The sequence below is a fragment of the Ahaetulla prasina genome, chromosome 3 (genome assembly GCF_028640845.1).
Source record: "Ahaetulla prasina isolate Xishuangbanna chromosome 3, ASM2864084v1, whole genome shotgun sequence".
NCBI classification, from domain to species: domain Eukaryota; kingdom Metazoa; phylum Chordata; class Lepidosauria; order Squamata; family Colubridae; genus Ahaetulla; species Ahaetulla prasina.
Genome location: NC_080541.1, coordinates 109265414 through 109284690, shown reverse-complemented (window position 1 = coordinate 109284690; position 19277 = coordinate 109265414). Strand labels below are relative to the sequence as shown.

At 42.5% G+C, this 19277-nt stretch overlaps 1 protein-coding gene across 5 annotated transcripts in view; it reads right to left on the bottom strand.

Annotated features, from left to right (window-relative positions):
• ANKHD1 (ankyrin repeat and KH domain containing 1) overlaps nucleotides 1-19277 on the bottom strand; it is a 159810-nt gene that overhangs the window by 109675 nt on the left and 30858 nt on the right. For 4 of the 5 annotated variants that reach the window (XM_058178201.1, XM_058178204.1, XM_058178202.1 and 1 more), the window contains exons 3-5: nucleotides 3698-3854; nucleotides 891-1038; nucleotides 36-183 (exon numbers count right to left, since the gene is read on the bottom strand). In XM_058178201.1, the coding sequence (XP_058034184.1) occupies nucleotides 36-183; nucleotides 891-1038; nucleotides 3698-3854 (453 nt within the window). The remainder of the gene's footprint in view (nucleotides 1-35; nucleotides 184-890; nucleotides 1039-3697; nucleotides 3855-19277) is intronic. The other variant, XM_058178203.1, reaches the window with a different exon arrangement.

Here is a 19277-nt window from a genome sequence, read left to right as displayed (position 1 = left end):
ATTAATTGTTTCTCATTTATTTTATAAAACCTTACCTGTAGAGGACTGGGCATTCACATCAGCACAATGAACAAGGAGCAGTTTTACAATGTCCACATAGCCTCCACTGGCTGCTGCCATGAGTGGAGTTATATCTCCTTTATTCCCTCTGTCTTCAACGTTTGCATGCATGGCGAGCAACACCTGCACAAATTAAACATGTTAGCCTCATTTCTTCCCTGCTATTCTCAAAACTTTAGCTATTTTCTAAATGATTCAAAAGAATCAGAAGTTTAACTACAAATAAAGGTTGTAAGACATCAGGTCTGTGCTGGTCATTTGCACAATAGACTTTGTCTGCGCAGATAATTTTTCAATTTACAATTTAGTTATTTATCTACATTACTTATAGCCCATTCAATCTCAAAGGACATTGAACAAAATGAAACAAAACAAAAACAAAGTAAAAATAATGTCATGATCAATATCTCCAAATAGATACCCTCAATCAGCAGGGGCTGAAGACTGAATGAAATAATACAGATTTTAACTTATTTTCAGATTGCAAGTACTTCTGGAGAAGGCGTCTTCCACAAAGTGGCAGTGCCTATCATCTTATCCATGTTCCATGTATCTCAAAAGGAAGATAGACTCTGAATAAGTGTTCTCTAAAATCAGAGTGGACAGGCAGGTTCAATTCTGCCAATCATTGGCCAATATATTCCAGAACTGCACTTGTATATAGCTTTAAAAGTAACCACAGGCTCTTTGTATTGGAATCAAAATTCTACTGGCAATCAATGCAGCAACTTTATTATAGATGTTATTCTGCACTCCGATGGCTGCCCCTTTAGCAATCTAGCTACATTTGCACCAAAAAGTCTAGAAAACATGTGGAAAACTCTACTCACTTGTGCCAATTCATAATATCCAGCTGAACAAGCCAAGCAAAGTAAACTCTCTCCTTCTTCTGTATGTTCATTCACACTTCTTCCTTCATCAAGCAATTTACGAACAGCATTTACATCCCCATCAGAACAAGCTTCCGCCAAACTGCGACTAGAAGATATATTTGTAATAAAATTGTATAAAATTAGTCACTGTTAATCTTAATTTAAGAACAGCTGATATGTTTAAGAAATTGGTTAATGAACCATTTTTAAAAAGGCTTAGTAACCTAGCAACTATTAGCTCAGACAATGTTTTCCTGTCCCAAATAGAATTGTGTCTCATTTTATACTATTCAAGAAAAAAAAATGAAATATCTAAAATGGGGAAGAATAAGAACTTGCCTTTACTTAGATATCCCACAATCATATATGCAAGATTTATATTTCTACACATCATTCAGAATGCTCTAGTTCAAAGGTATTTGAATAAGAAGCTTTATTTCTAGCTCATTCTGTTAAGTTCATGAAAGTAATTTATTGTTTTTTCACTCTCAGGAAGAAAATATCTTGCAATGGAAGAATAATGCAAATACACATAAGACAATTAAAAAAACAAATGTTACTTGTAAGCAAATAAAATAAAATAAAGGGTGCTGTTTATTAAATCCGAAATTTAAATTTACATGATTTTTTGTTACATATTTTGTAAAAAATGTATAAAATATAATATACAATTCTAAAGTACCTGCTAATTACATTGTATTATGCTTTCTAAAATGGAGAGACGTTGATAGATTTGCTAACTGACTCTTTCTAAAAATGCAAAACCAATATGAAGAATTTAAGCTGGGAGAGCTGATGTAGGTAAAGAGGACTGGTTTCTCAGCCCACCCCTCCTCACAGGGTGGTTGTGGGGGAGGAAGTAGGTGTGTTGATATGTTCGCTGCCTTAAATCATTTGTAAAAATAATAAAGGAGGGATACAAATAAATAAAAGCAAGGGCTAGGAGAGGGAAATAGAAAGTGAAACCTAAGCAGAACAAAACTGAGCAATAAATTTCTTCTCCTGAAATGTACCTTCCTTCCTAAAACTTAACAATGGCAGCAGTAAATAAAATATTCAATTTGGAAATATTTTAATTAATAGTTGTATGGCTTAGAAGCCCACAAAATATATATGATATTTTAAAAAGTTAGCTTGGGGTTCTTAATGAAGAATAAGAATTTAGAAAGTAAAAATCAAATGCACAGATATAGAAGAGAAAAGAACTGACTTAATAAGATTACTTGTGAACACAAGTATGGAACTAACTTTATCAGTGTTAATGTAATTCCAAAATCAAAGGCAATGATTATTTTATTTTAATTCCAGATTGGTCAGACACCATTCCATGCACTTTATCTAATTCTTTGCACAATTAAGACATATTATATAAGAGGTTCAGAGAAAGGTAATAAAGATGATCAGCAAACAAGAAACAAAGTCCTATGAGGAGAAACAGAAATTTGGAATGTATAACTGTAAGAAAGTATTTTTGTTTGCCTTCAAATGATGTCATATGATGATTAACACTAATCATTCCAAGTTGCAAGATGTGGTTTAATGGATTTGAATTATTGAAAGGCAGATCTCAATTAAATGTTAAAAAAGAGAAGGTCAGAAGTACAGGTCGTCCTTGACTTACAAAAGTTCATTAAGTGATGATTTAAAATTACAATGGCACTGAAAAAAGTGAGCTATGACCATTTTTCACACTTATGACTTTTCAGCATCCCCATGGTCATGTGGTTTACATTCAGATCCTTGATAACTGATTCACATTTATGGCGGTTGCATTGTCCAGGGTCATGTGATATCCTTTTTGAACCTTCTGACAAACAAAGTCAATGGAAAAACCAGATTCACTTAACTAACACTAAATTAGTGTTACTAATTTAACAACTGCAGTGATTCACTTAACAAACGTGGCAAGAAAAATCATAAAAGGGGCCAAAACTCACTTAACAACATAAATTTTGAGCTCAATTGTGGTTGTACGTTGAGGACTACCTGTATAACCAATTTCCTAGGGAGGTGGAGAGCTTCCCTTTGCTAAATGTGCTCAACCAAAAGCTAAATAACCACCTGCTATAACCTCGCTTTTAGATGAATTTCTCAAATTACTCAAATTCTCTTGTTTGAATGAAAGAAAATTGTAAGATTATAGAAGCTTAATATAGTTAAAATCAGCAGGTATGCAGTCAGTAATACTAAAAATATATTAACTACACTGACTTCTTTTCCTAGGTGGAATTATCTTCAAAATAAAAAATACTGATGACTGTCCGCTTACATCTACTATCTACTGTATAATTTCAAGAGTTCTTTAATAAGTGTTCCTATCATGTTATTGCAAAAAATATATAGTTAAATTGTGTACATTTGTTTTACAATTTATGTCAAAAAACCCAAAACATTACACAGAAGAAATAACAACTGAAGAGTTAGGAGGAAATAAATTAGATAAGTAAAGATGACATCTCTTTTCATAATTGCCACTGTGGCAGTGTGAGAACCCACAACTGTAATTATGAAATAAACATACAATTCTGGAATAAATCTTCTGCATAGGCCGAAACCATAAACATGACCACTAAGTCAGTTTATAATTCTAGTTATACTTCTGAAATTCAAATCTAGATATCTGCCTTAGTTCTAAGTTGCTGAACTCAAAACCATAAGTTACAAGATATTCTAAACTCTGAATTATTGTATCAAAATGCTACTTTTCCCTGCCAAACACATAAACAAACGTGCAAACAAACAAACAAATAAATAAATGTGCATACTTGTCCACTTGTCCTGCATTGTGATTGTTCTCTGCTCTCATCCGTGTCAGTGCAGCAGCAGCTTCATCCAATGCACAGCTGACAGAAGAAGTCAATCTTCGGAGCACCTCAGGATCTGCGAAGGCTTTACCATCGGCAGTGGACAATTTACCAATCCCTTCAGCGTATGTGTGTCATCAATCAGATTAGTATGAAAGCCACACAAAAAATGCAGAGACACTATTTTAGACTTCAACCACATGCATTATTAGTTAGCACCAGTAGCAAACATGCCAAAGAACTTAATATTCAATTGTTTAAATGTATTATTTAAAAAACTACTAAAGCTGACTAAAACAATCTTCATTGCATATAATTCTAGCTGCTACCTTTATGGAAAACCTAGACCTGAAGACCCAAAGGTGCTTTTTCAAGAGGCAACTGGACTTTCTGGTAACCAGAAAGTCCAGCAGCCTCTTGAAAAAGCACCTTTGGGATCACCATGACCTGGATGACTGAGAATCTCCATAGACATTTAATCCTAAAGAGTCAAATAAAGAAGGAAAAGGGCTCAGGATCATGGAATGTAAGGCTTCAATTATTCTTTTAACTACAGTTTTCCCAAATTTTCAGGTAGTACAAAGACTGGTGAGGATTCAAATTAGAAGTTGTTTGCATGTACCTATATAAATTAATCCATTTCCTAGAAGTTTAAGATAATTAGAACTATTTTAGATCACTATGAGTTGGATGCAGAATTAGCCATACTTACAGTGAATGCTAGGAATTAATGTGATTTTATGTAGTAATTAATTACAAAAAACTGAAGATAATTAATTTTGGATCCATTTTTTTGCAGTACGTTAGCTATTTTCCTTGATCCCTTATCCTTCTTAATTGATACATTTATTTCATTCATACATGTACCACTATTAAGTTTTCCACTGTAGAGAAATATAGATGTTACATCTTTCTAATGCAAATGTTATTTATTTTATACTTAACAATTACAAATTATTTAAGATTTTTTTAAAAATTAAATGTTTTTAATTTTCCATTGGTCCCAGTAGATCATCTCATAATAAAAGGAACTTTTCAAGAAAGATACTACCACAGGAAAAGAATTCATTGTGTCACTGAGATGCCTGAACTTATATCTCATAAGGGATCCAGACCAAATTTTTATATAAGAATTGTACTAAATTTCAAGTTGCCCTAGAGCAAGAATATTTTTAAATATTCAAACAATGATATGAAGTATGCTGGCAATTATTTATTTATATACAGAAACCTTGTTAGGATCAAAACTAGAATCTATCTCTAGCAAATCAAAGTATGGTAAGGAGTGCATGTATATGATTCATGAAATAAAATGGTTGGAGCCAAAAAATTAATATCCTTTTTATTTCGCACCTCATTCAGCCAATTGGCAAGTAATGGCAACTTACCCTGAATCCTCCTAATATCCCACATTTCCTTCTAGTCCATACTACTAGCATGCTATCAAGTTAGCTATCAAATCTGGAAGAAATTCCAATGTTTATAGAAAATATCAAACAGAGAGTGTTGTCTCTTTTTCTAAGTGTACAGAATGTGCTAAGCTTGAAAAATCCATTTAAAATGTCCTGAATTAGATCAATGTATTTGATGTTCATTCTACCTTGCTTCATTCATTCATTGAAATCTTGAAATTAGAGAAAGTACACTAGACAATAAAACAGCGGGTAAAGATTCTATCCTTGTTGCCATTGAATGAAAGTAGCTCAGAAAAGGATGTGGAAGGATTCAAGAAAATTCAGCTAAGTATCATTGTTGCCTTCTCTGATTTACTATTTTTTTAAAAAACCTATGCTTCTATGAATCATAGCATAATTTTGCCATTACATGTAGGCAATATAATTGTTAAGAATACTAGGGAACTAAATATAACCTATAGATTGCCCATTACTTCTCTCAGTCCTGGAAATATATCCAACCAAAAGAAAAAGGAAACATTATCAATATACTACAATTATTATGATATATATTAATAACATAGCATAAGTCTGACGGAAGTTATGATGGAGCTTCTCCAGTGTGCTGAGCAGAGAATCCAAGGAATGGGTTAACTCTGCTCTTCTGCTTGCTTGGAGACTGAGTCAATCAATCTTTTAGTGATACCTCGAGAGGAGGCATGGCCAGCCTCGCAATGGGACGGCATGGATCCCGGTGCTCTGGGGAAAACGCCAAAATTCCAGCCGATTTGGGGTCCTTAATGGACCATAGTTGTCCTGTAGGGCAACAAAGAAGGGAGGCACCAGCCGGTGCGAACAGGGAAGCTGCAAATTCCCTGGAGACCCAGCATTAGCCTCTGACCCAGCGGCGAGGAAAGACAGCCATTAGGAGCTGTCAAAGTCAGGGCAGCCACACAAAAGAATTGAACAGGAGCGATGATTTGAACAGAGTATTGTTACCGGGTGAGTGATTAACCAACTCACAGGTAAGAAGAAAAATTTTTAAAGCTGGAAAGATTTTCCAACTTGAAATTAGCGGCTAATTGGCATGCAGCAAATTAAAGTGAAGGGAAACAAAAAGCAAAGAGAAATTCTAAGACTAAGGCCCTAAAAGAAATAACTTTCCATCTGGATTTAAAACTGGATTTGGAAGAAATTAAAAATACTATAAGAAGAAAATTGAGGGAAAGCATCTTTTACTAACAAAAGGACCTAATGGAGGAAGACGAAGTAATTATCTTTGTGGATTAACAAGTGACATTTTGTTGCCGGGGATTTGTGAATTGGAGAGAGACATCGGCTGGAGGAGAGAATAACATTGCATTGCTTAGGCTACCGTGGGAAAGACTGGAGGAGTGTTTGTTTAAACAGCTGCAGTACAACTTCAAAAAAGGACTGGAAAGATCAAAGATTTAAATTGGAACGGCTTAAAGAAACATCTGAACTGGACATTAATTGGAAATAGAAAAGAAAAAAAGAGACAATATTTGGACTTGAATTTGAACTATATATAAGTTAAAATAATAAATTTAAAAATCCTTTCTCCTTAAATAGAGAATATGGAGAGTTGGGAGGATGAGTATGAGGAATTAAGGGAGATGCTTCAAATGGTGCGAGAATCGTTTAAGGGGAATAAAGAAGCAGAGAAGTGGCTAAAAATTAAAAAATAAAGGATGAAGAAATTATGAGGAAAAAACAAGAAGAACAAGAATACAATGCTGAAAAGGAAATAAGTGAAGATAAAAACATAGATGATTACACTGTGATTGACAGTGACAGACTAGAAATGGAAAGGGGGAAGGATATTTCAAAAAAGAAAAGAAGGAAATGGGAAAAGATTGAGGGGAAAAATTAAAAGAGTAAAAAAATAGATGATTACACTGGGATTGGCAGTGACAGACTAAAGAGAAGAGGAGGAAATGGGGAAAGATTGAGGGGGAAAATCAAAAGAGTAAAAATTAGAGAAAGGAGGTGGAAAGGAAGATACAAGAAAGAGAAAAAGAAGATGATAAGAGAATGGGAGAAAAATATTAAGAAATGGAATTTTGGAGAGACCGAAAAAAATGGTTAAAAGGAGTAGAAAAATAAATAGCAGAAAAGAAATTAGAATAGTTGTAGAAATTTTAGCTAAGATGTAAATTAGAAGAAATATATAGATTTGTAAAAGAGAAGTAAGAAAGATTGAAATGAAGTGAATGAAAGAAGCAAAAAAGAAGAAATATGCTGTTTAATGCAAAATGGTGAAGTAGATGAAATGTGAAAGATATAATGGGATATATGTTTTACTGTTTGAGAATGCATGGAATGAGAGAGAATTATAATGGATGGTAAAGAAATATATTTTAAATATAGAAAAGAATAAAGAAATTAATTGAAATTAAGATATAAAACTGAAAAGAAGTAAAAAAAGAAGTAACATATTGTTTAAGAAAAATAGTCCAGCAGATGAAATGTGAAAGACAGTATAAGTGTGTAAGTGAAAACAATTGACACTGAGATCCAAAATGGAATAAAATTGAAATGTTAGTAAATGATGTAACCTACTGGAAGAGAAAAATAATTATTGAATTGTGATTAAGAATTTAAAGAAAATAAGATGTGGAAGGTTGTATTAATTAAAAGGTTGTAAGGTAAAAAATGGGGATGTGGTGGTTCAGTGGCTAGGACGCTGAGCTTGTTGATCGAAAGGTCGGCAGTTTAGCGGTTTGAATCCCTAGTGCCGCGTAACTGGGTGAGCTCCCATTACTTGTCCCAGCTTCTACCAACCTAGCAGTTCAAAAGCACGTAAAAAATGCAAGTAAAAAAATAGGGACCACCTTTGGTGGGAAGGTAACAATGTTCTGTGAACCTCTGGCATTTAGTCATGCCAGCCACATGATCACGGAGATGTCTTTGGACAGCGCTGGCTCTTCGGCTTTGAAACAGAGATGAGCACCGCCCCCTAGAGTTGGGAACGACTAGCACACATGTGCAAGGGGAACCTTTACCTTTTAAGGTAAAAATGGTATAAATTGAAAACAATGTTAATAATTAAAACATATGACAGGAATTCTGAGAAATTTACTCAATAAATGGGAAATCGGGGTTGAAATGAAAATGAATACAGCAATAGAGATAAGGAGGAAAGAGATGGAAAGGGGGAAGGAGGGAGAGAAAATAGAAAGGGAAGAGGAGAGGAAGAAAGGGAGGGGAAATAAGAGTAAGAGAGAAGGTTAGATAGGGAGGAAGAATGGAGGAGGGGGAGAAAGGAAGGGGAAGTAGAGAAGGAGTAGGAAAGGAGAAAAGAGATAGGAAGGATAAAAGAAGAGAAGAAGGAGAAGGAGAAGGAGAAGAAAGATTACTGTAAAATGGAAGAAAGACAACCCTGAACATAGTTTGAATATATCAGGATAAAAACTGAAATAGCTAAAAAATAATAAAAGAGAATAAATATTAGTAAAAATGGAGAAATTATAACTTGAGGGGGAAAGAAGATGTGATTCATGGAAATAAGCATGGAAATATTAAGACACGATTAAAATATGGAAAAAGAATACTTTGGCAGAAATTGTAATTAAGTAAAAAGTATTTGGATATGTTAAACCCTATAAGATATGATATGGCCAATACTCTGTTCATAAACTATGTATATGTGTAAGGGGGGGGGGAATTTAAAAAAATCAATAAAAAATTGTTTTTTTTAAAAAAATAATCTTTTAGTCATGCCTCCTTTGTCTGTGCATTCCCAGTTTTGACTCAGAGGAAACGTGCAGAAGAGTGCTCTTAGAACAAAGAACAGAGTTATTCCTTGGATTCTGGAAACTTACAGTAAGGTCCTGGCTCCGTGTAAGCTTTTGCAGACAGCGAATGGCTAGGCTGGCTCCCCTGGTCTGTCCGGCATAGCTGCCTCACCCCTTCTGATTGGCTGGCTCCCCTGGTCTATCCAGCATAGCCGCCTCATCCTTTACGATTGGCTGGCTCCCCCAGTCTGCCCGGCATAGCTGCCCTTGTCATAACCAGCTGTCAGCCGCATCCAGCAAAGCCACCCCGTCCGTTCATTAGCTGGCTTCCCGGTCTACCCAGCATAGCCACCTTCATCACAATTGGCTTTCCTGGCCCGTCCAGTACAGCCATCTTCATCCCAGCTGGCTCCCCGGTCCGTCCGGCATAGCCGCCATTGCTCCAGTTCCAGAATAGAGCCAAGGTCCCTACCCAGGTCCCACAGGCATCAGAGAGGACTGGAGTCACTGCCCGGTTGAAGCCTGGTGCATACTCCGAAGTGGGTAGGCAGGAAAAGCCATGGCAGCAAGTTTCCGCTTAAGAACAAGCCTGCCATTGTCGGAGGGGGGATGTTGTGGCTCCGGCCCCCAGGCCAGGCTTCCTGGAGCCGGATGACTCGGAGAGTGAGGAGGAGGAGCTGGCAAGGCCTCCTTCCGCCCCAGATCTTCCTCCTCCCTGGCACCGTCTCAGATTCCAGCTGCAGGCCAGGAGGAGGAGGAGGAGCTAACAAGGCCTCTTTCCCCCGACCCCTCTCCTCCCTGGCAATGCCCCAAGAACCAGCTGCTGAGGATCAATCTTGGCCAGATGCGAAACAGTGACGCCGAGAGAAGTGTGTGCAGCAGAGGAGGGGGTGGGGCAGGCCCAGGGAGTGCTGAGTCATGGAGCTACACCCCACAGGGGATAAAAGCAGGGAGAGAGCTCCGTAGGCCCTTGTGTTGGACAAAGTTACAGACTACTGGCCCTTTGACTGAAGGCTGGAATTACTTGTGAGTGCTTTAAGATCATCCTGCAGACTCCTGGTTGCCCTGGCAACGATCTGTCGGCATGCTGCTAAAAGATAAGGACTTGGCTGGCACACCAGAACTTTTGTTGCCAGAAGGAACCCAGCCAAGTATAAATAAATTGCTGGAAGACCACCTCGGCTGGTGTATTGTTTTGGGAAGGAAGGGAGGGGAAAGAACAGGGGGGCAGAAAGCTAACATGGCGGACCCCATGACCCCAGGAATGCCACAGGTGAGTGAGAAAGACCAGGGATCGCTGGCTCAGACCCAGAGCCATCCGAAAAGCTCCGTAGGGCCGAAGTTGGCCACTAAAGGAGCAGCATCCAAATTAAAGGCAAAAGCCCTTTCCTCCCAAAGAGCTTCAAAAGCGAAGGAAAAGGACACCCAGAGGCGCCAGAAGGCCATTGACAAAAGAATTGCCATGGCTTAGAATGAAGTGCAGCGAGGGAGGGAGGAAAGTCCCCCTAGAGAGGAAATGGTTGAATTTTCCCACGCTTTACCAGCCCAACAGTTAAGCCAGCCAATCTATGTAAAACAACAGATTCCACTGTGTTCTCAGATGGCGCCAGGGAGCAATTCCCTCAACCATCCTTTTCATCAGAAGGCAATGAGATTTTTGCTGATCCACCTCCAAAGACGATGAAAGTTGCATCAGAGGCCACCTTTACACCCACAGCGGCGGGACTTTGCCCACAGGAGAGTAAAGGGCCTGGAATTGTTGACCAGATGAAAATTATGATTTCAGAGGCCATAGCACAGAGCATCGCTGCAGGCCTACAGCAGGGATGTCAGGCTGCTCCTGTTCCACCTGAATATCCAATGTATGCTGCTCAGCATCAAAGAGATTTGGCAACTTTCCAAAGGTCTCACTTACCCTCTTCTTCCATGCAGACCGTGGTATCGCTCTCAGGAGATGAGGACCAAAAAGAGATGGAACTCTGAAGATGAGGGGATGGCTCTAGCCCTCCCGGTCTTCGCAGGGCTCTTTCGCCCAGCACTTTTTAAATCCTTATTATTTAAGGCCAAAGCCACAGCACACCTGGGAGTTGACCCAGCCACAATAGTCAACATTAGACCTAGAGGACCCGAGTGAGTTCTCTTTTGAGAGCCAAACCCGGAGAGCAAGGAAATTCCATCACCTAAACTATTCTGGAACGTGATCCTATAGGCCCAACTGGGGGTATATACTCCCCCAAGCGGAAATGACAAGAGATTGTATAATGTGGCCCCAGACTTCTCCAAGACACTGCAACTACCAGCTATAGATGGTCCTGTGGCAGTCTTAACATCCTCCACCATCCTAACAATCCTGAAGATGTTCTGAAGACAAAAGATAACAAGGCGGAGCTGACCCTTCTTTCCTTTTGGCCCACAGACATGGGGTTTGACACTTCTCAACTCCAGAGGGCATACGCCCACAGACAAGACCGACAACCGGATAGATCCGGGTTCAGAGACAGAAATAGATAACACTTCCAAGGCAAGTGACCATTTCGTGGCACAGGCAGTCATCTCTTTTGCCGCACCAAGTGACGGCAGATACAGTCCTCCCATTAGTGGGCTCTTAAGCCTATTTGCCAATCAATGGGAAGCAACAACAATGGATACCTGGGTTCTGAATACGGTGAGACTAGGTCTTACTCTCGAATTTATATCCACATCCCTGAGTTTTTTCATACGTTGCCCTATATCAAGGGACAAGACAAAAAGAAGCCACATGGAGGTGTCAGTCCAACACTTGCTGGACATCCAAGCCATTCAACTGGTTCCAAAGGACCAACAGGGACAGGGGTTCTACTCCATCCTGTTTGTAGTTGCAAAGACCTTAGGGGAGGGGGTGGAGAGCAATTCTGGACCTGAAAATATTGAATAGACATCTAATTTATCGGAGATTCAAGATGCAGTTCCTCCAATCAATCCTGGAGAGCATTCGAGAGGCTGACTTCCTAACATCCATAGATCTAACGGAGGCATACCTCCATGTACCTATCCTGCCATCCCACCGGTGGTTCCTACAGTTTCACTATACAGGCCAACATTATCAGTACAAGGCCCTACCATTCGGGCTATCCTCAGCGCCCAGAACTTTCACCAAGTTGCTGGCAGCCCTGTTGGCACATCTCAGGGCAATTCCAGTGCGCATCCAATGTTATGTGAACAATATACTGATACAGTCCTCCTCTCACCTCCAGGCGACAGAGGAGAATTACAATCCGGGTTCTCCAGGATCACCGATTCTCCATCAATTTTGACAAGAGCCACTTGGCTCCTTCAAACCGACTGCTACACCTGGGGGCAGTCATAGATACCAGGTCGTGCAAGGTCTTTCTATCCCAGGAGCATCAGGTCAGTATAAAGAAATTGGTGTCGGATCCAGGCAGACCGAACAGTGTCCCTGTCCTTCCTCTCACAACTTCTGGGCAAAATGGTATCCTGCAAAGCAATTGTCCCTTGGGTATGCCTGCACACTAGAACCTTACAGTGGTTCCTCCTGCCCTACCAAAGGTCAGGTCCCACCAAGTGTATTTCAATCCTTCCAGTGGTGGATGTCCCAGGCCATAACCAAGGGGTGTGTTTTCAAGGAATCCAGCTGCATGACCATCAGCACAGATGCCAGTCTCTTTGGCTAGGGTGTCCACTTCCAGTCCCTGATGGTGCAAGGACAGCAGTCCCAGGCAGACCTGAGGAACAACATCAACTGGCTGGAGCTCACGGCAACCCACTTGGCCCTCAGTTGGTTCCAGGACACTATCTCCGGACACCATGTGCCCATTCTGACGGACAATGTGGCCACCGAGGCCCATATCAACTGCCAAGGGGGCACCACTCCAGATCTCTCATGCAAGTGGCCGAACATCTTAGCCTCTGGGCAAAGAGACATCTTCTATCCATCAGAGAGGAACGCATCCCCGGGACATCAAATGTACAGGCAGATTGGCTCAGCAGAACCACAGTAGACCACTCAGAGTGGCACCTACACCCAGAGCTATTCAGGAAGCTGTCAGAAAAGTTTGGCTCTCCGATCCTGGACCTGTCTGCCTCTCTGTCAAATATTTTACACCGGATTTGCAACATCGGGGGCAGAGGGGGTCAATGCATTCTGCAGTCCATGGCCCCAAGGGCTACTATATGCCTTTCTTCCTCTCCCCCTCATTCCAGGGGTAATCAGGAGGGTCCTAGCAGAGAGGGCAGTGATCCTACTCCTGGTTCCCCATTGGCCCAGACATCCGTGGTATGCAGATTTGGTCAGTCTGTGGGTATCCAGACCCTGGAGGATTTCCCAGGACAGAATCTCCCTCAGTCAGGGGGCCTTAGTTCATCCAGATATACAATGGCTCCAACTGACCATTTGGCATTTGAGTGGAGAATCCTCAGGCAAAGTAACTTCTCCAACAAAGTCATACAGATACGTATGTCATCCATATGGGTCTGGATGGGGAGAAACAGACTCAGACTCAATCCATCCAAGACGGAGTGGCTGTGGATGCCGGCACCCCGGTACAGTCAGCTGCAACCGCAGCTGACTGTTGGGAGCGAGTCATTGGCCCCAACAGAAAGGGTGCGCAACTTGGGCGTTCTCCTGGATGGACGGCTGTCGTTTGAAGATCAGTTGGCGGCCGTCTCCAGGAGAGCCTTTTACCAGGTCCGCCTGATTTGCCAGTTGCGCCCCTTTCTTGACCGGGATGCCTTATGCACGGTCACTCATGCTCTCGTCACTTCTCGTCTAGATTATTGCAATGCTCTCTACATGGGGCTACCCCTGAAGTGCACTCGGAGGCTCCAGTTAGTTCAGAATGCAGCTGCGCGGGTGATTGAGGGAGCCACACGTTGCTCCCGGGTAACACCGCTCCTGTGCAGTCTGCACTGGCTACCTGTGGTCTTTCGGGTGCGCTTCAAGGTGTTGGTTACCACCTTTAAAGCGCTCCATGGCTTAGGGCCCGGGTACTTACGGGACCGCCTGCTGTTACCTTATGCCTCCCACCGACCCGTACGCTCACACAGAGAGGGTCTTCTCAGGGTGCCGTCCGCCAAGCAATGTCGGCTGGCGGCCCCAGGAAGGGCCTTCTGTTGGAGCAGTCATTGGCCCCAACAGAAAGGGTGCGCAACTTGGGCGTTCTCCTGGATGGACGGCTGTCGTTTGAAGATCAGTTGGCGGCCGTCTCCAGGAGAGCCTTTTACCAGGTCCGCCTGATTTGCCAGTTGCGCCCCTTTCTTGACCGGGATGCCTTATGCACGGTCACTCATGCTCTCGTCACTTCTCGTCTAGATTATTGCAATGCTCTCTACATGGGGCTACCCCTGAAGTGCACTCGGAGGCTCCAGTTAGTTCAGAATGCAGCTGCGCGGGTGATTGAGGGAGCCACACGTTGCTCCCGGGTAACACCGCTCCTGTGCAGTCTGCACTGGCTACCTGTGGTCTTTCGGGTGCGCTTCAAGGTGTTGGTTACCACCTTTAAAGCGCTCCATGGCTTAGGGCCCGGGTACTTACGGGACCGCCTGCTGTTACCTTATGCCTCCCACCGACCCGTACGCTCACACAGAGAGGGTCTTCTCAGGGTGCCGTCCGCCAAGCAATGTCGGCTGGCGGCCCCCAGGGGAAGGGCCTTCTCTGTTGGAGCACCTACCCTCTGAAACGAACTTCCCCCCGGTTTGCGCCAATTACCTGACCTTCGGACCTTTCACCGTGAACTGAAAACGTATTTGTTTATCCAAGCGGGACTGGCTTGATTTTTAAATTTTTAAATTTTTGAATTTTTAATAATTTTAATGGGGGTATTTTAGTATGGGTCAATTTGACCGTTTTAATTCTCGGCCACTTATAGAATATGTATTTTAACTGTTGTTTTAATTTTGTATATTGAATTGTTTTAATTTGGCTGTACACCACCCTGAGTCCTTCGGGAGAAGGGCGGTATAAAAATCTAAATAAATAAATAAATAAATAAATAAATAAATAAATAAATAAATAAATAAATAAGAAGGGCGGTATAAAAATCTAAATAAATAAATAAATAAATAAATAAAAAAAATAAAAAATAAAAAAAAATAAAAAAAATACAGATGATCCAGGCCTCTAGCAGGCCTTCGACTAACAGAATCTGAGACTCAACTTGGAGGACCTTTTGTGACTGGTGCTCCAAGTTTCACATTGATCCCACCTCTGTTTCAGTAGCCCAGACTCTGGAATTCCTTCAGGTGGGGCTAGACAAGGGCCTGTCTCCTAATACCATATGCAGGCAAGAGGCACGGCTAACCTAAAGCCCGCCCCCCAGTACACAAGTACCCCATATGGGACCTGCCTAAAGTACTGCAAGCTCTCTCCTTAGCGCCTTTCGAGCCAATACAATCAGCCAGCTTACGCTTCCTCACTTTCAAGGTAACCTTCCTCAAGGCCATCACCTAAGCCAGATGAATATTGGAACTGGTGGCCCTCTCTATAAGGGAGGACCTTTGCATATTTCATCCAAACAGGGTGATTCTGCGATTGGGCCCTTCCTTCCTTCTTCCTTCCTTCCTTCCCAAGGTGAATTCCTTGTTCCACAGGGCACGGGAAATAATCTTGCCAGACTTCTGTCCAGGACCAACCCAGTCCCTGAAGAAATGGGATGGCCTTGGATGTTAGGAGAGCCCTTCACACCTACATCAAGAGATGGGCCTGTTTTTGGCCTTCTAAATCCCCATATGTTGCGTTTCTGCCATCCCCAGCCCCCAGGAGTACTTGCAGGTCTCCCAAACCCTCTGCAGGCCCCCTTTTTGCAAAAACAGGCCTGTTTTTGGCAAAAATGAGATGCGTGGGGTTGGTTTTCAGGAGGCCAAAATTGGCTATATTCGGTGTTTAAGATGCATCAACATTTCCACCCTCTTTTAGGGTTGAAAAAAGTATGTCTTATAATCCGAAAAGTACGGTATGTTAACCACTTCTGTTTCAGGTTCACATTCCTATTGTTTGCCAAAATCCACCTGTCCCTCATTTTTATTATTGTGACTCATTTATCACCTTATTTCCTTATCAGCCCACCCAATCCCCCTATGCATTTCCTTACTGCCATCTCAATTGGCTTTTAATAGGCAGAGGCAGTAAAATGGGCGTTGGACTTACCTGACACGCCCTTTCTCACGACGGTGAAAACGGCAGTCAGAAGGGTTTGACTGTCTGTCAAACTTGGAGGACCGAGTCTGCAGAACTGTTTAAGCCCTGCCTCTTCCTGTTAGGCTCCAGTTTTTGGTGAGGTTGCTGTGGCAGACTGACGTTGTTCTTTCTGAAATGAGAAAGAGTTAGTGACCATCCTCCCCCTTGGTTAGGGAGGGGCTGACTGCTGTTTTCACCGTCGTGAGAAAGGGCGTGTCAGGTAAGTCCAATGCCCATTCTCCACTTCAGTGAGAAATGGCAGTCAGGAGAAGGGACATACCAAAGCTCGTTTGTCCATCTGGGAGGGAGACAGCCGGCCGCCGTCTTACTGAATGTGAAGGACACTCTGCAACACTCTCCTGCCGAAAGCTGCGTCTGCCGAGGCATACGAATCCAGCTTGTAGTGCCTGATGAAAGGCGTTAGAGTAGTCTACGTCGCAGCCCTGCAAACCTCCTATAGAGGTGCATAAGTAGACCATGCCGCGGACCATAAGTAGGTATGACTGCACCTCACGTGGAGTGTGCGGTTATATTTGAAGGTCGTGGTAATGACTGAAGATCGTAGGCGTAAGCAATGGTAGACCTAATCCACCTGCCGATGGTGGGGCCTGAGACCTTGTTGCCTAAGGAGACTGGAAGGAAGGAGATGAAGAGTGCCTCCATCTTCCTGAAAGTTGAAGTACGTTGTAAATATATCTTGATAGCTCGATGTACATCCAATGTGTGCCAGAGATGCTCTAATTAGTGAGTTGGTGTAGGACAAAAGTTAGGTAGGATAAGTTCCTGAGATCGGTGAAAAAGGGAATTAATCTTAGGCATAAATGTAGGATCAAGTTGTAGAACGACCCTATCAGGGTGAAAAATACATAAGTCCTTGCGGATGGAAAGAGCTGCAAGTTCGGAGATGCGGCGGGCTGACGTGATGGCAATGAGGAAGCATACCTTGAGGGTCAATAGCCTAAAGGGAACATCCCGAAGTGGCTCGAACGGTGATTTCGTTAAGGTAGAAAGAACTTTATTAAGATCCCAGGAGGGATATCTATGAACTGTAGGAGGATGCAAGTCGTCTGCACCCCATAAGAAGTGATGGATGACAGGATGAGTAGTGAATGATCCCGAAGAAGAACAGGTGAGAACTGATGAAATGGCCGCCACCTGTTGCAGAAGTGTGTTGGGTGTCAAGCCTGATTCCAATCCGTCTTGGAGGAACCCAATGATATGGCCCAGTTCCGTTTGGGTAGGTATGACTGCTTTCTTACGGCACCAAGGTGCAAAAATCTTTCAGGTGGCTTCATAAATTCGCATTGTCGATGCGCGACAAGAGGCCTGGATAGTGGGGATAGCGTTGGAAGGAATATTAAGACGAACTAGGATGTCCCACTCAATTCCAAACTGTTAGTTGTAACCATTGGGGCTCTGGATGCCCATGGCCTCCGGATTTACTTTATGCCTTTCCTCCACTGCCTTTGATCAACAAGGTGATCCGGAAACTCTTAGAAGAAAAAGCAGAACTCATTCTCCTCGCACCCCATTGGCCCCAGAGGCCATGGGGACCGAAGTGCATCCACGCCCTCTGCTCCCGGGGACGGGAACCTGGTGAAAAACCGTGGAAGTTGATGGTTGTTTTCTGACGTGAGCAGATCTGCCCTTGGAGTGCCATAACGGCGGGTTATCTCCAGGAAAAGGGCAGCGGGAAGGTTCCACTCTGCATGTTCTAGACGATGTGCTGAGAGCATCCGCTCGTACATTTGCTTTCCCCGAAATATGATCTGCCCGGAAGGAAAGAAGGTGAAGTTCTGCCCACTGACTCAATTTGAATGTTTCCTTCATGAGGGACTTTGAGTGTGTCCCTCCCCACCTGTTGATGTGAGCTTTTGCGGAGACATTGTCCGTGAGGACTAAGACATCGTGTCCGGAAACCCGATCGCTGAAGTGAAGGAGAGCCCAATGAATGGCCCTCAGTTCCAGAAGGTTGCTGCTGAGTCTGCTCTTGTGACCAGGTGCCTTGTGCCATCAGGGACTTGCGTTGGTGGTGAGAATGAGCCTGCAGGGGTCCCTAAACCTGCTCCCTTTGGAAATGGAGTCGGTCGTCCACCAGTGAAGGGAGTCAAGAACCGACTGTGGGAGACGAAGTTGAAACATGGAAGTGGCTCAATGGGCTTTCTGGTATGGAAGGAGTATCCATTGCAGATCCCTGCTGTGGAGACGAGACCAGGGTACAATTCCAAATGTCGAAACAATTTTGCCTAGCAACTGGGAAAGGGACTTCAGAGACGCTGATCAAGAAAAAATTATCCTTTCAGTAAGTTCTTTAAGACTAGATTGGCGTTCTTGGGAGAGGTATACCATGGAGCAATTAGTATCAATCTCTGCTCCTAGATGAAGCAATCTTGTGGTAGGTGAGAGATGGCTTTTGGATCAATTTATAGAAAAGCCATGCTGTTGGAGAATGTGTATGGTGTTGGAAAGGTCCTTATGTGCCTGCTGTTCTGAATGTGCTAAGATGAGAATGTCATGGAGGTAAAATAGAATACAAATGGGCATGGAACATTTGTGGCCGATCAACGCCCCTAATACTTTGAAAAAAACTCTAGGAGCAGATGACAACCCAAAGGGCAAGGCGACATATTGGAAATGTTCACCATTATGAGAAAAACGAAGGAATTTTCTATGGACAGGAGATTTGGGTATATGGAGATAGGCCTCCGTGAGGTCGATGGAAGAGAGAAAATCTCCTGGTCGAATTGACTCTAAAATAGTTTTAAGAGACTGCATTTTAAATTTGCAGTATGAAACATAACAGTTGAGTGATTTTAGATCAAGAATAGCTCTCCAACCCCCCGAGGATTTACGTACCACAAATAAATGAGAATAAAATCCCTGTACCCGTTGGGAGAGAGGAACCCGCTGAATGACTTTGATGTATAACAGATGAAGAATAGCTTCCTCCATTACTGCCTGGTTGGACTTATTGCGGGATACAAGACATGGCACAAACATCCTCGGGGTGGGGAGGTGGGGAAGAAACTCTAGAAACAGGCCGAAATGAATTGTATGCCATACCCATGCATCTGAAATAGAGGAATTCCACTGATCAGCAAAATAGGCGAGTCTGCCACCAATGGGAAGGGAAGAAGGAGACCTATCTGGTTCTGCGGAAACCCCTGCCTTTGCCACCCCGAAAGGGTTTCTTGGGGGGAAATTTAGAATTTGATCTA